Source organism: Psittacula echo (assembly GCF_963264785.1).
Source record: "Psittacula echo genome assembly, chromosome: 9".
NCBI lineage: Eukaryota > Metazoa > Chordata > Aves > Psittaciformes > Psittacidae > Psittacula > Psittacula echo.
The window spans coordinates 16856755-16872943 of record NC_137745.1 but is presented as its reverse complement, the minus strand read 5'-3'; the positions used below and the strand labels follow the sequence as shown (position 1 = coordinate 16872943).

The following is a 16189-nucleotide window of genomic DNA, read 5'->3' as shown; positions in this document are numbered from 1 at the left end:
TATACAAATTAGTTTCCTGCAGTATAAGTTTTCTTATAGTGGTTTTTTAATACATTAATTTATTTAAAAGGAAATATATAAGTTTACCTCCTACTGCTTGGCCTTCTGTGTTTCTCATGATCAGTTCTGGAGTATGAATGGTAACCATTTTCAGATCTATGCTCATGATTTCCAAAACTTGCGTGTTTTCCATGAACAATTTTGGACACATTGGCATTATTGAGATTGGCATTTGTTGAGTTTGGAACTTGCTTTCCTACTGAGTTGTGATTGTGATGATTGTGGTATACAGAATTTCCTGCCTGATAATACATATTTTTCTCTGTATCACTTGCAGATGGAATTGAAGGCCGCTGGACATGTAAAGGACGGTGTGTGGTGTTGATCTGTTGAAACGAATCTCGTCTGTCACTGCTAATATGGTTTATGTGGTTGCCAAAGAGGGCGCCATTCCTCTGTTTTAGGGGAAGAGAAAGAAAAAATTATGTCAGATACCTGAACAGAACATACTTCTCTCTCCTACATGCATAAAAAAGTAGCAATTCAAATAATCCATGATTTTTCTTTCTAATTTCACAATGCTTCAGATGGGATCTCCTCAAGTGATACAGATGTGATTGTGATAATGACAATGTTTGTATTTCAGAATCAAATCAACTCTGTGCTGTGATTATTATTCTTTTTCCATACAACTAGATGTGACATCCAGCTTTCTCCACATCTAGGAGAAACCTAGATTCTCGTATATGAACATGCACCTAGTTCCTCAGAAAGCGACATTTCTGCTGAATTTCTGAGAACACTTTGGTGGAATTCTCTCCTATTCTCCCAGAGCATTGGTTTGCAACAGGTGTCCCTCAGACAGGATGGAGTGCCATGCAAGAGCTTGCAAGCATATCTCAGGTAGATAACATTCAGCTTCAGTGCTCCCCTTCTTTCTTTTTGCATAGGTACAAAAAAGAGAGTAACTATCAGCCCTGGAAGTGTAATGGATGGTGAAAGGGAGAATGCAGTGCTAAATCATGACTATGGCATGCAGCTCTCTTTCACATCTGACCCAGATTATGTATCCTCCCTGTCTAGCCGGGTGTGATCTTGGATGACAGCAGTCTGTCTTGAAGCTCAGTCTAGGGAAGACAGGAGGTAATGATGGTTGGCGGAGAAATGCATCTACCGGTGGCAGCTGTGGCACTGTCTCCAGTGTCTCCACTGTCTTCAGTGCCACATCCTCCTTTTTTTTGCAAAGAACAAAAGCAAGCTACAGGGCTTCTGACATAATTACTGCCAAAGCAAGCTTTTACATCTGCTTCTTCTGAAATGCTTGTGGAAAATTAAGTTTTCTTGCTGGCTGACAAATGGTTTGCAGAACACTCCTGATTATAATACCAACTCTATGTGCTCACCATTAGACTGAGTATCTACAGCTTAAGAGAGGAAAACAGACTTTTTTTTTTTTCTGATTGATTCTTATCGATATCCCTCACAGGAAATTGGAAATTGCATTTATATTTCATTGGCTTCTGTGTGATTCCAGACATTCATTTTAAAATACTCAGCTCCATCTATCGTGGCTTGCCTGCACAGAGTTTAATTCTCTTCTTCCTGTCTACCACTGCAGAAGTTAGGAAACTTCCAGATTAAACCTTGCCGCTACCGAAATTTGAGATGACAAGGTTCATGCCTTTTCTTAGGATTTGCTTAACAAAAAAATAAGAATTAATGAGACCGAATTAGGGGCAGGTGAATTACCCTGCAGAAACTGCTTTCTAAATTTATGAGATGCAAATGTCCTTGTAATACCATTTGTATAGGCATATAGAAAATATATTCATTTATTAAATATTTATATTGTGCTAATTCAAGGGAATTTTTAATTACTGTTATTGTTATTGTTACTTCATATTCAGGGATAAGCTCATACTTTAATCTCATATTATATGACAAAACAATTCACATAGCTGTGTTTTGACATTACTTTATAAACATCTTCCTCCTCCTCTGGATTGTTTTCCTCTGGTTCATCATCTTGCAAGTCACAGGATATAGCTCGGCGAATTTCAGGGCCAATATCATGAAGTGTCCTTAGTCCTGCCTAAATCAATGACAATATCATAATACATTAGGTAGGCAAATTCTTTTAATTCTTTAATTACAGGTGTGCAAATTTATTTTAAGGGACAGTTTACAAGTTTTTGTATCCTGACATCCACCAAGGATGCATCCTACTATAAATCTGCTTTACTGCTATTAGTAAGAGGCTTCCATTCCAGTACAACCATGTTGATATGACCATGTTTTTATTACCACGGTGTATATCCTGACTAAAAGACCACTGATGTTTATGGAGCCCTATAGAAATAAAATTCATCTTATAGTAAAGTGTAAGCAATCAGCAAGAACTATAATAAAATGCATTTCAATGAGATGTACATTTAATGCAAAAACATGTTTGCAGCCTGCATCCACAAAGGAAACACAGGATCTTTGCTATAGCAACAGCAGTTCTAGCAGAGCTCAGATGGGAAAGAAAGCAGTGAAATAATTCCAGCTCATCTGCACTGCACTGTGATATGCAGATATTCAATTTAAAGCTTTAGTTTAGGACAGGAAACCATCATGCTACAGTAAGATGGTCCTCAGCTTGTATCGGTTTATATTCCTCTTAAGCCCTTTACAACAAGCAACCATTAGGAAAAGGGATAATGCTGAAACTGCCAAGGACAGACCTGCAGGTTAGAAATTAAACAGATGTCATGCTCTGGGCCAAGAATTCACTGCTTTTGTAGAGGCCTTGCTTCAAAAAAGGAGATGTTTTTCCTGTTTTAATTCTGTCTGGCTGTCATGGTCTGAAACAAAAAGTAGTCTTGTGCTTCCCAACTCTTTTTTTTTTTTTTCAATCTCCTCAGGTTCAGAAGAAATCAAAGATTTGTTTGTTCACACTTTACACCTCTAAAACTCATGCACAGCACTTGGCTCAATTCATCGATGATCTCAAAGCCTGATTTTAACTTTCTCTTCTTTTTTACATTTTTTGATGCACATGTTGGGGCTGTTTCAGCCCATCAGAGCTGTACTTTTATGGCATGACACTGACATTGAGTGTTACGGACCCTGAGGTGGCATCAATCTTTGTGGAGAATTTTATGTTTCAGAGCTCCAAACACAGCTGAAGGACATTGGAAGGCACCAAACATGGCTTGGTCCCATTCATGCCATCTATTGCATGCATTCCCTGGAGTATATCACAGCATCATGGTCAGGTTCCAGCTCAGCATGGAAATAGCTGGTTTGCTGGGGAACAAAATGGTGTTTTATGCAGTGTGAGCAAACAGAACCTGGAAAGGGATGAACCTTCTAACAGTGAAGATTTGCTATAGGCTTCTCTTCAGGTTTCCCTCAGACCAGTATTTCACTTCCTGAAAATGGAATTGACTAATCATATTAAAACCATGTATTTGGTAACTGTATTTTCTTCCTCCAGGATAAACTTAGAGAGTTATACAATAATTGAACAAGGCTTTAAAAATCATTTAATAGTGAGTCAACATGCATTTCATGAATACATTGTGCTTTCTCACACTTCTTATAAGTGTGTAGTCAAGACTTTAGCAAGGTTAATGTCATAATTTTGTAAGGCGCTAAAGGGAAGTAAAATTAACACTTAAAGGTACAAAATTCAAAGTATAAGACCAATGGCTTCTATATATTTTGCAGAAGATTACTATTATATTCGGTTAGCCAATCATTAGCAAGAATAGTCACTTGCATTTCACACTCACTACCTTCTTATTTATTAGCAAAGAAAGCTAAAAAGATCAAAACCCCCAAAGCTACATTGAGACTTGAACATCAAAATAAACTGAAGTTAGTATGAACAGAATACAAGGTAAGAACAACCAAAATAAGAAAATAAGCATGCAGAAAAAAATAGGTGAATAGACCTACGCTATAGCAGTGAACATAAGAAACATAGTAGTCAAGTCTTGATTCCCCAGTGTTATTAATCTTCACAGAGCCCATCTTCTAACACTGGAGCTGAGTGCACTGCTCTACAACTACACAAAAGCTCTGTGCTTTCGGTCAAACCCAGACTCCCTTCAAGCTAAGCCTTTCTGGGAACACAACACTCTCAGATAGCAGTATTATAAATTTTAACCCCTACAAAAACTACTAGCTTATATTCTTGTCTGCCAAAGTCCCACAAAGATATGCCCAAAATGTGAGAAAAGCCATGTGTTTGGAAGCAGCATATTGAACAGAAATTCAATTTTGATTACATCTCAAACTGCCTTCTGTTTCTCTACTTGGTGAATTACTCCTTTACTCAAGAGAATGCAGGCAGCTTTTATCATCTCATCTCCCTTTAGCAATACTCATTTTCATGTAACAGACGTCTTGCAATGACAGTCAACAGCGGAAGACTAAAACCTAGGTCACTCTATGTAAAAGCATATGCTAGTTAAACTAAACCCATCAGCTTTATTCACTCACAGCCAGTAGTGAATCCGCAGGTTCTACAAGCAACATCTGTCTGGAGAATTAAAATATTCCTTAGTTTATTTGCTGTAACAGAACTACCTGAAACAATTTTGTGAACTCTGTCATTAAATGATTACTCCCATGTACAGTCTCATTTTACCTGGTATAACCTAACAGTATTCTAAGTAATGGAAGAACAATTTTTATGACAGAAGAGCGCCACATAGTAAGACAAATTCTCACACTGAGCTCTTACTGATAGACAATCCTTCGTTAGATCAGTCAGCTACCACTGAAGGAAATCGCAGCTAAAACCTCTTTACTTTCCCCAAATGGAACAACTAGTAGGCAGTAAAGACCAACATAAAAACTTTCATAACATTTCCCTTGGTTGGTAAAGATTACTGGAAGGCTCACACGATCTCTAGTCTCTCTTCTATCTTTAATTTTTTATGGCAGATTCTTAACTCCTGGAGATCTCATCGTGTCCAGAGAACTCTCACTTTTCCTGAAACAAAGCTTCAAGATTATTTTATGCCATTTCAGCAGTAAAAAAACACCTGTAAAATTTCTCCCTAAAGAAGTGGAAATATGATTAACTACTGATTTATTTCCTATTTTTTGAGCACCAAAATACAATTCGCATCATTTCAAGACAAAGGGGCCAGTTCTGCCATTATCTAGATATCTAATATCCATCTCAGCTAACCAGACTGAGACCCTGTCTGGTTCACAAGGGTGTTAGATCAGTCAGGTGGACCACTTTCTAATAAAATGTCTTTAATAATACCAGTATGTTTTAGAACACGAAACTGTTCAGTTCTGTTCTCTAACATTCCAACACAGAGTATTAGTACTTGCTATACACAAATGTCTTTTCTGAATATACCTCTAAATGGGAAAAATACACATTTTTTCTCACAGGGGTGCAAGTCCTTATGTGCATTTACCTTTTAGCAAATTTTGTTTTCAACAAAAACACTGAAGATGAAAGGGTCTATAACAGAACAGACAAAACATGCAAGAGATATTTAGGCACAAGTTCTATAGGGACAACATTGATCAGAACTACATCACTGAATTATTCATGCTACTCTGCAAGAGGACATCTGTTGTTTCTGCTCAGGTTTTTCTACTTTGTTGTTGTTTCTTTGAAGTAGAGGAAGAAGAGAGAGTAACCCTACACTGTGTTTGACTGCCTCTAATTCTATTCTAGAGATTTGACTACAAGTTTGCAAAAGAAATTTTTTCTTACTCAGGCACTTTTTCTCCAAGATCTAATTTTTGATGCCTTCCTTGCTTATTCTTTTACTTGTAGGCATGAGATAAATGCAATGTTATCGGTCCAACGGTTAGTTAGTAAACCAGCGACACACAGAGCGCCAAAAAACATAATTACATAATAAAGCCAAGAGTGTCTTTAAATAGACTTTCCCGTAAATGCACAAGATGACTTCAAACTGACGTGATAATTCTGTGCAGCTGTGCTTTATGAGGCATAATAGCACCTGCAATGTTTTCAAGATGGCATGAGGCACTAATACACCAGTGCCAGGTCCTAAATAGCATCTCAAGAGACAATTAATGATGCCCCTGTCTCTGACACAGCATTGAGACGACACACATGTGCTTTCAAATGCTGAAATAACAGAATGGTAGAAGTCCATCCACAGCCCTAAAATGTCACACGACTTGTAACTGTATTTCTGAATTGGTCATTTAGAGAGAGATGAACTTAACAGTGCTTGAAAAACACCTCACACCAAAACATTTTAAAGTTAAGCTAAACATTAAAACATTAAACAGTTAAATATTTAAAAAAGACTACTCTTAACAAATGTCAAATTTTAAACAAATTTTCCATGTCTATGGTATGCATAAAACAGTAACACCATTTTAGATATATGTCTTATATAAAGAAATTTGCGTATAATGCAAGACTCCAGTCACGACTTTTAGAAAAACATTGAGTACTTATAAATATAGGAACTACAAAAAGATAAATTCCTCTATACCTATACTCAGCCCACATCCATTTTGAGCTATACTGCAACCTACATATAGATGCAGTTTAAGCTTAGTTTAAGAAGCGCAAACACAGTATCTGTATTTGATTAGTAAGAATCATTATCACATACACTATTTATAGTCATGTAAAATATACAATGCTTCCGCTTTTAGAGCATTTTTAGGGATACCAAAAAATCAAAGAGACACTTGCAAAGCTTCACTACACACATTTTAGAAAAATTATGTATATTTATGTCTAATGCTATATAAACTCACTAGATCTGAAATAAAGCATAAAAATGAATTTTAAATATTCAGCTTTTCAGAGCTTCAGAATACTATGACTCTAAAAATGTTCATATAAACCATTACATTTGTAGATAATGAACACATTTTTACTACCTGCTTATTCCATAGCAAAGAAAGAAAGAAAAAAACCTCAAAGCTACACTTGAACATCAGAATAAACTGAGGTTAGTACGAACAGAATACAAGGTAAGAACAACCAAAATAAGAAAATAAGCATGCAGAAAAATAGTTTAATAGACCTACACTATAGCAGTGAATATAAGAGACGTAGTAGTCAAGTCTTGATTCCCCAGTGTTATTAATCTTCACAGAGCCCATCTTCTAACACTGGAGCTGAGTGCACTGCTCTACAACTACACAAAAGCTCTGTGCTTTCGGTCAAACCCAGACTCCCTTCAAGTTAGCCTTTCTGGGAACACAACATGAACATGGGAGCACAATTAAATTGAACTTGAGCAACATATTAACCCCTCAGCTGATGCCTACTAGAGAGGGTTTTGTCTTTTGCTGTTTACTGCAGGGTCAATATGACTCAAGAAATTTGCAGAGGAAGAAAGCATAATTAGCTTAATCTGAAACATGTTCTCAAAATCAAGTTCAGCTCAATAAATCAGTGCTTTTGTGTACTTCTAATGTGAAGAGAAATATCATTTAACTTTTATTTGTATTTATTAACAAAGAGAGTTAAATGTAAATAAATTTGGAATATAAAAGCAAGCTTTATATAGTTTACAGTAAGTGTTTTCCCTAGGAAAAATAGTGTAAAATTCATTCACTCTAAGTACTATATGAAAGTAATTAAACTTGTTCATGCTTCACTTAACATTTATCTTACCATCAATGTGACTACTGTTTTGATCAATATAAATTTCCATCCCTACAAAAAGACATCCTCTAAACTACTGCATCACACGAAATTTTGTTCTGATTTTATCCAGAAAAATATATTTGTTTGCACTGCATAAGGCACTGTGACACCAATGGGTCAGCTGTCATTTCGGAACCACCTGCTTTTCTTCATAAGCAGTGAAAACCCTTGGGTCTGCTAAGACAAACTGCCATAGTTCCAAGTGATGCTGTTATTTTATTTCCGAAGATACTTTTGGTGCCAGTATGCAAGTTTTGACAAACTACTGTTGGTTACGATTTGAAGTGCCCTTTTCTGAGGGAGGAAGAATTTGAAACTTCATGGCAAAACAACTGTACTTGATAGCCTGAACAGATAACTCTTCCCTCTCTCCTCCTCAAGACCCACTTCACTTTCTAGATTGCTTCCTCTTCTCTGACTACATGTACTCAAACAGCAGCCTGTGTTCAGCTAACAGCAATCACTGCATCCCTGAGGAAAACCTGAAATCTACAGAAGTAAAAACACACTGAATGCAAGTATTGTGGAGTAAGAGGAATTCCTGCCTGCTACATGCTCTGGCATTCACAAAGCAAATCTAGTTTTGCAAGGAGCTCTGTTCTAATATGCTGACTCAGCCCAAACTTTTCTTGTTCTTTTCTCAATTACAGAATCAGAAGAAACTGTTTTCTTTACTCCAGCTGGGTCAAGGTTCTGGCCCTCAAATGGTGAGGGAGCTGCCAGTGACATCCTCTTGACACAATATACAAGTTTTGGTCTCATGCAACCAAATTCAGGCAAAAGGATAAGTTTCACAGTTTGATGTGTTAAAATGCCTAAAATCTTAATGACAAAGTAACAAAAAGTATTCTGTACCTATTCAACTGTTAATTCAGAAGTTGCTGATTTTGCAACATCTACACTGTCCCCTGAGGAACAAACACAGCCACTCCTCACACTACCATGCCTGGAAGAATCTGGTCAAATGCTGGACATGGTTGAATGAAATCACTTGCAGAAGTAAATGTCGGGCCACCCACCACTGTCAATTTTCCTTTTCTTTCTCTAGCTCAGCTTGTTACGCTAGCATTACATTGCTGAAGAGCCACCTGCATAGTGAAAGAGGCATTTCTAAGAAATACCTTATCAAATTCAGGACCAAGTATCACTACCTTACAGAGAAAGAGAAATGAAGTTAAAGGGAAATGGAAAGTGAAGTAAAAATAATTTTTGCAACAGGTGTTTTTAAGGCTCTGTTAGTTTTACTATTAATGAAGTCTGCAAAGTCCTTCCTAAAATTCAATGTCTTTCACTTCCCTCTCAACTGTTTCCAATCTTTTTATCTCTTCTATTCCCCATAATTTTCTCTTCTTTCGTGATATGCAAACATAGTTCATACTGTTCTGGCAAACCATGTGTTGACACGTCAATAACAAGAATAGTGATGAATCCTTCTCAGCCTATTGCATCTCTTATGGTGACTTGGAACAGAATCTGTGTCAGAGCAGACAGCAGAGACATTTTTAGGAAAGACGAATGAAACATATCACCCACTTAAAACAGCAAAGATCATTCTGCTAGATCAAAGTATAAATGAGCAAGACCTTTAACAAAGAGTAGCTGACTCAGGTTAACACATTTCTCCCTTTTCAGAAAGGGATTTTCACAACATATTCCTAAATTCTGGCATCAGAATAAAAAGCTATGAGAAACATTGAATATCTTTATAATCAGAAGGAATCTACTCAGCATTAACTGAAATTCAGAAAGTCCCAATCCAACAAAAATGATGCAGTGTATGATGTCTGGAATTATTTGAAGACAGCTTTCCTTTGCCTGTTTCAAAGTTCATAATACAAAGCGTATCACTAGACAGAAGTTTTCACAATATACTCCTTAGATCACATAAACTCAATGGACTGCTTGCTGCAGGCCCACTGAGACACAGGTGTCAAAATCTATTGTTCTGGTTTCCATCTGATAGCTTGTTTTAAGAGACAGACAGATGTATATGACATTAATGTAGTATGCTATTATTACTTCCTATGAAAGAAATTGATGGATGTGAAGCTCAAAATTTGTAAATATTTATTAAAAAATACTGATAGGAAGATATTTCACCAGTGATCATAAGTAGAAAAGAAAAAGAACAATGAAAATTAAGAAGAGAAGTGGCACCATATAAAAAACTGTTAGGTAATGTGTATTAGGAAGTTTTCTAAGAACTGGGTAATAGCATTGTAGGAACACAATAAATTAAACAGTTGAAATAAAACAAAGAGTGGAAATGATAGCTCAGAACTTCATTTATCTGATTTTACATCAGCAACTTTAGTTTGTGATGTATAAACTAGACTTGTTAATAAATTTTATAACCATTGCTACCATGTGAGTAATTCAGAGAGAATGAGATTTTGCACTTACCTTGTTTTAGACAGAATAGCAGGATTATGTGTTACTTTTCTGATGAATAAGTGCCAAAAGTGTTCCAGCTAAATAAAATCCTGGCAGCACTGCACAATCATCAATATTCATCTACCTGCTATTTCAAGTAAGCTCACAAAATGCTTAGTTAAAAATGTAAAAACAAAATCACCTGCAGAGCAATCGTGGTATTCTTCGCAGGATATTTCCCCACCAGTCCTTGTTCTTTGCGTTTCTTGAATTTCCTAAAGTAGTCCTGTATCAGGAAGGTGGCATAGAACTTCCCCACGGTTACCTCATCATCTAAATGAACAGACCAGACAGATCTCTCCCAAGTCAGCACATTTATCAATGGCCTATGCACTCGTATCTTATTTGGAGGGAAAAATGTGATGGGTGCAAGAGGTACCAGGCTTTCAGCTGACAACCATGGAACCTGTAACTAGCTTAAAGGCAATGTTTTAGCAAGCCATTTAGGCTCAGTCAGTTAAGCAAACTCATCCTTAATAAAGAAGAAAAATACAATACTTTAACAAGTCTCATGTAGTTCTAAGTAAGTTTGTGTAAGTTTCTAACAAACCACAAGCATGTTTGTATAGGCACAGAAGCTAAAGGCTGGCTTTAGTTCCCCTGGAATAAATGGATTAAAGTATAAGCTACCATGACTTACATACACTATGTTCATAAGAGAGAACTTATTTAAAAAAAAAAAAAAAAGTCCTGCTTACATCTCTTTTTTTCACTACTGAACCAAATTTTTGTAGTCACTGTATCAACAGCATTGTCCTTTGGCATCTTTATATCCTGCTTTTTTACATGCTGTGCATGTTTTTTATTGGTGTTATGTGCTCACTGTAGTACCTGAGCATCTTCCAGTTTGAATTTTGTGTCCCAGATGTTCGTGTTGGGCTGCATCTTCTGCTATCTTACTGTCATCCAAGAAGACAGATTCTAGACTCTGAGGCAATCCCACAGAGGTCACAATTTCACATATTTTCTATGAGGCTCTTGTTTACTTGAAGATTTGGTGCTTAGCCACCTTCCAGACAGGTGGTGATAATAGTAAATACGAAATGACATTGTGCTTTCCCACATTATTGTATTGTATCGGCTTTGCAATGCTGATAGAATTACGCTAACTTTTAGCAGTTAATTTAGTACAATTTGAAAGATAGGCAAGCAGCAAGTGCAGTAAAACCTCACATTTTTAACAGAGTCACTGTTGTGAACAAATCCAAATTTCAAAGTTTTCAGAGTTCAAAGCAGGTACCTTACGAGGATGTTGAAATCGCCTGGTCCACAGTGTGTGAGAAACGTATGTGCCTATTCTGAGTGCCACCGAACCATTCAGCTGTGCAAGTTTCATCTCTTGATGAGTAGTGCTTGTCAGAAAACTAGGAATAGTTTTCCTTTCAAAAACATTGCTTCTGTTTCCACACACTTTTTTACCCTGGAGGCCCCTGGCATGATGTTAGCTACTTTCCTTTCTGCTGTGTTGTCTAGTCTCTTGATTTTTTTCAGAATTTCAAGACACCTATTTGCAACATGGTTACTAGTTGGCTACACACCTTTGTTAGAAAATATGGATTTCTTTTATGCCATTGTTTTCTCATTTTAACTCACTAATGGAGCTTAAGGACAGACTTGAGTTTGGTTTTTCATTTTCTTTTGTGATAGGGTTTTTTTATATATGAACAAATTCTGTTAAGCAAGCTTCTTCACTAATTGTCAAGCAAATTCTCTAAACAATTGTCATATACTGTGATATCTTACATTACCATTTGACTGAAAGTCTCCTGTGTCTTTGTTTTATCCATAATAATGTCCCAATGTATTTCACTAATTATCATATTTCTAATAGTATTTTAACCTGTAATATGACAGCTTTTGCTAATTTAAATGTAATTAACTTTCTTCTTTTTGTGGCTTGTTTCACATCAATAAAAAGGATGAGGAAATCCAACCCATGTACAACAGTGTTACAATTCATTGCTACCTCTGTGATAAAATCTGCCTCAAAATGAATTCTCTACCATTCAGAACAAGCTCCTCTCATTATAATGCCTGAAATGGGCTGTAGGCTTTAACTTCAGTGAAACTGCACCCAGGATGTGTTTACCCAGTGTGTTATTTGACTTTCAATGTATCAAAGCAAAAATAATGACAATAATTGCTTTAAAATATCTTGGTTGGGAGACCAGTCTGTTGCAGTAAATATATTAGCACATTAAAGAGCCTGCTCTGCCAAACACTGACATCTCTTCAAAGCTCCAAGTCCCCCTCAGTTCCTGCTAGGAAATAGCAGGAACTCCATAGCTCACAAGAACAGCTCACCAGTCTACAGATACCACCTCAGCAGTAAAAAGCTTTTTAATTGACTCCACAAATCTAATTTCTATACTTCTGGTGAATATTTGCTTTGATGTTCATCTGTAATCTCCCTTGGCAGCTCCTCATGAGACCAGTGGTGCTTTGTATTTGGAACATATCACTTATAAAGCATCTAATCTAAACTTGCCTTCCTTAGTTTAGCTGAATCCACTGATTTGCAGTGTAGCCTTGGTCAAACTCCCCAGATAAGCTTTTACCCATCCTTTATACTATTTTCTTTCAATTATTTGAACAGAACTTTTAAGGAAGTCAGATAGCAAATGGCTTCTAGAAAGAACAAGCACATAGAAGTCACAGACTTGATATAACATATACTACTATGGTTGCACTTAGAGCATGTTTCAAGTCAGACTATGACATTGCACGACTACTGACTGTACCTGAGATGACAATATCTGTGAAATCTCAGTAAGCAGAAATGAAGGGCCCTTATTGATTCTTCTGGACCAACTTTTTATAAGCATATTAGACGAATGCACTATCAGATTGCTGAATTGGGCATGCCAAAGTCTGTACGTACAAACAAGATGCATGGGTACTTCACAGGCACAGTCAGTTGTACTGCAGACACGTGCACACAAGAACTGAAGCCTGGCCAAGGGGAGCCATCCTTGACTTTGTTTTTCGAGTAACATATATAGCCAGATAAGGACAGGTATAGGAAAACAGCTAAGCATAACTGACCACAGAATAGACAAATCTGTAATTACAATTAGCAACAGCAAAAGGAATCACTTCAGTAGGAAGATTTTGGAAGAAGGCAAAAAGTTTTATGCAGGATTAAACGGGCTTGCCATGGAGACTGGGGAGTTCAGAGAATACAGGTGAATCTTTAGTGAGATGGATGTACTTCTTTCCCTTTCTAGTCTCCTAAGAATGTTAACTCATTCATACATTTAAGCATTTTACTGACATATGCTTTTGCAAAGCAATTTCATTTTTTCTGTATTGAAAATGTGCTGCTAGCTATGAGCAGTTTAATTAAATTATAGTAATGAGTTAATTAACCAGTACCAAAAACTAACCGTCTACTTCTAGTGCACCTATTTATAATTCAGGAAAAAAAGGGCTATGCTGATTATTTTCATTCTGCTCTGCAAATAATTGTTTTGATTGTGTTCTGGAGGCATGGTCACAAGCAGATGAAGGATCCAGCATTCAGCAATACCAGCAAAAGTAACGCTGGAGTAAAACATCATAAACTAGACTACTCAATACTTTTCAGTGCAAGTAATTTTAACATATTGAATTTGGATGCTTTTTTCATTTATATTGAAGAGAATTTTCTCTCCTAGAAGATCAGCTGTCACTGGTGTTATTCTAAGTAGAATATTCTACTGAATATTAAACATAAATAGGAACTAGTTTCTACTGCACACTAAAGTACTTTATACTCCTGAGGCATATCAATGTAAAATAGCTGCTATTTTCTAGATGCCTTACAATATTTTCAATTTTCAGGTAGGTCATAACAAGGTTTATGGAGAAACAAACCAAACTGAAATAAAAAATTCATGCATCGTCAGGACTTCCCAACACATTCTTATTTATACTGGGTTGTGGAAGCCATACTGTTTTCTATTCATTGAGCAGTGATCCAGGTTTTCAGCCTTCTAGCTACACGGAAAAGCTACATTTGGAGAATAAATATTAGCAATGAATTTTAGTATAGCTGAAAATAAATACACAGCTTATATTCAGCAATGAAATGAAGCTGAAATCAGTGAGTTACTAAGTAAGATTAGTTCTAAGAATGTGATCTTTATAGATTCTTTGTCAGATTGCTTTAGGCAGGCACAGCTTGCTATTCTGAAGCATGCATCTCTATTTCAATAAAAAATGTAGGGGAATAAAGTTGGCAAGAGGCAACACTAATTCCATGCCACCACCCTAAAACAGAATTGCTTCAGAATATTCGGAAAGACTCATAGTTGAAAGGAACAGAGGCTGCAGAAAAAGCTCAAGCACATAGTTACAACAATAACAAAGCAGTTCATCTATGCCATGCAAGCACTTAGGTGTAATGGTAAAAACAACAGAGTAGACCACAAAGAGTTGTTTTAAATGTGCAGTACCGGTTCCCCTTTGAATAGTCAAAATTGCTAGACTTTTGCCTTTGCCGCCACCATGATCTGGCAGCCATCACACCAATAGCAAGTGGCTATTGGCCACTCTTGACTAGTGTCCTCCAGCGACAAAGCTAATGCTGCTTCTTGGGTCAGGCTGAACAACAGGACAGCCAGCATGCTCCTCCTCCCCTACAGACTGGGAGCAACATCTTCAGAAAGGGACCAGCCTCCACCACCATTGGGCCTGTAATCTTGAGTCTGCTTCCAAACCTGAGTCTGATCAGTCTTGAAAGCTGTCATAACACTATAAAAGTACAATAAACTACAAGAGACACCAGGAGATAACAATGGATCTAGTCTATTTTGGGTGTGGGTGACAGTGCAACAGATCCTGCACCTTTAAAACTTGAAAAAGCAAGTAAAACCAGTCACCTAAGCCTACACTACAGCATGTTAATAAAAATGTATATATTGAAAAAGGCTAAATATATATATAAAAATATATATATTTAAAGAGGTATAGGAAATATTTGACATGTCAATTTATAGCTAGTTGAAACACCCAATATACGTGCCTCATAGTTCTTGCAAATGTATTGGTGTCATTAGAATTTCGATATCTCTTTACACAGGCCATTATTCATATCTCAGTCATACTGGCATAAATCTGAACCATTCCCATTATCTGTTGATTATGGAACTGTTCCGTTTTAAACTAGTGTAACTGAGATAATTTAGCCTCTTGCTTTGTTAATTTAGCAAAAAAATATTTTTGAAGGCAATTAATTTTTTTGTTTTCTCCAAGAATTATTCAACACATACAAGGATATAAGCTAGAACGTAGTGCACATTGTCAAGCTTAATTAGTACAAAACATGTGATTTTGCTCAATGCATTAAAATCAAACTAAGTTTAGTTTATTTTGCTGAATGATTTGAAATCAAGTCTAGATTTAGATCTAATAAGGCATTTTTTTTCCAAGCCAGAAATGAAGTTTAACATTTTCCTCTCTTTCTTTTTGATCTAAGAACCTGAATGTGCACAAGTTCATGGGACCTGATGGAATACATCCGCAGGTCCTGAAGGAGATGTTGAATGAAGTTGCTAAGCCACTGCCCATCAGATTTGAAAAATCATGGCAGTCAGGTGAAATTCCTGATGACTGGAAAAAGGGAAATATAACCCCCATTTTCAAGAAGGGGAAAATGGATGACCCGGGGAATTATAGACCAGTCAGTCTCACCTCTGTGCCTGGCAAAATCTTGGAGCAGATTCTCCTGGAAGGCATGCTAAGGCACATGAAAACCAACAAGGTGCTTGGTGACAGCCAGCATGGCTTCACTAAAGGGAAATCCTGCCTGACCAATTTGGTGGCCTTCTATGATGGGGCTACAGAACTGATGGACAGAGGTAGAGCAGCTGATGTCATCTACCTGGACTTGTGCAAAGCATTCGACACTGTCCTGCATGGCATCCTTGCCTCTAAATTGGAGAGACATCAATTTGATAGATGGACCACTCAGTGGATAAAGAACTGGTTGGATGGCCGCACGCAAAGAGTTGTGGTCAACGGCTCGATGGCCGGCTGGAGACCGGTAATGAGTGGTGTCCCTCAGGGATGGGTGTTGGGACCGGTCTTGTTCAACATCTTTGTCGGTGA

General features: G+C 37.0%; 1 protein-coding gene across 1 annotated transcript in view; it reads right to left on the bottom strand.

The window, feature by feature from the left end:
• The window catches only part of CACNA1D (calcium voltage-gated channel subunit alpha1 D), a gene marked incomplete at both ends in the record, with an annotated part of 193841 nt that overhangs the window by 15959 nt on the left and 161693 nt on the right, over nucleotides 1–16189 (bottom strand). Inside the window, 3 exons of the mRNA XM_080625329.1 lie at nucleotides 88–455; nucleotides 1976–2092; nucleotides 10242–10372. Coding sequence (XP_080481455.1) covers nucleotides 88–455; nucleotides 1976–2092; nucleotides 10242–10372 — 616 coding nt within the window. The remainder of the gene's footprint in view (nucleotides 1–87; nucleotides 456–1975; nucleotides 2093–10241; nucleotides 10373–16189) is intronic.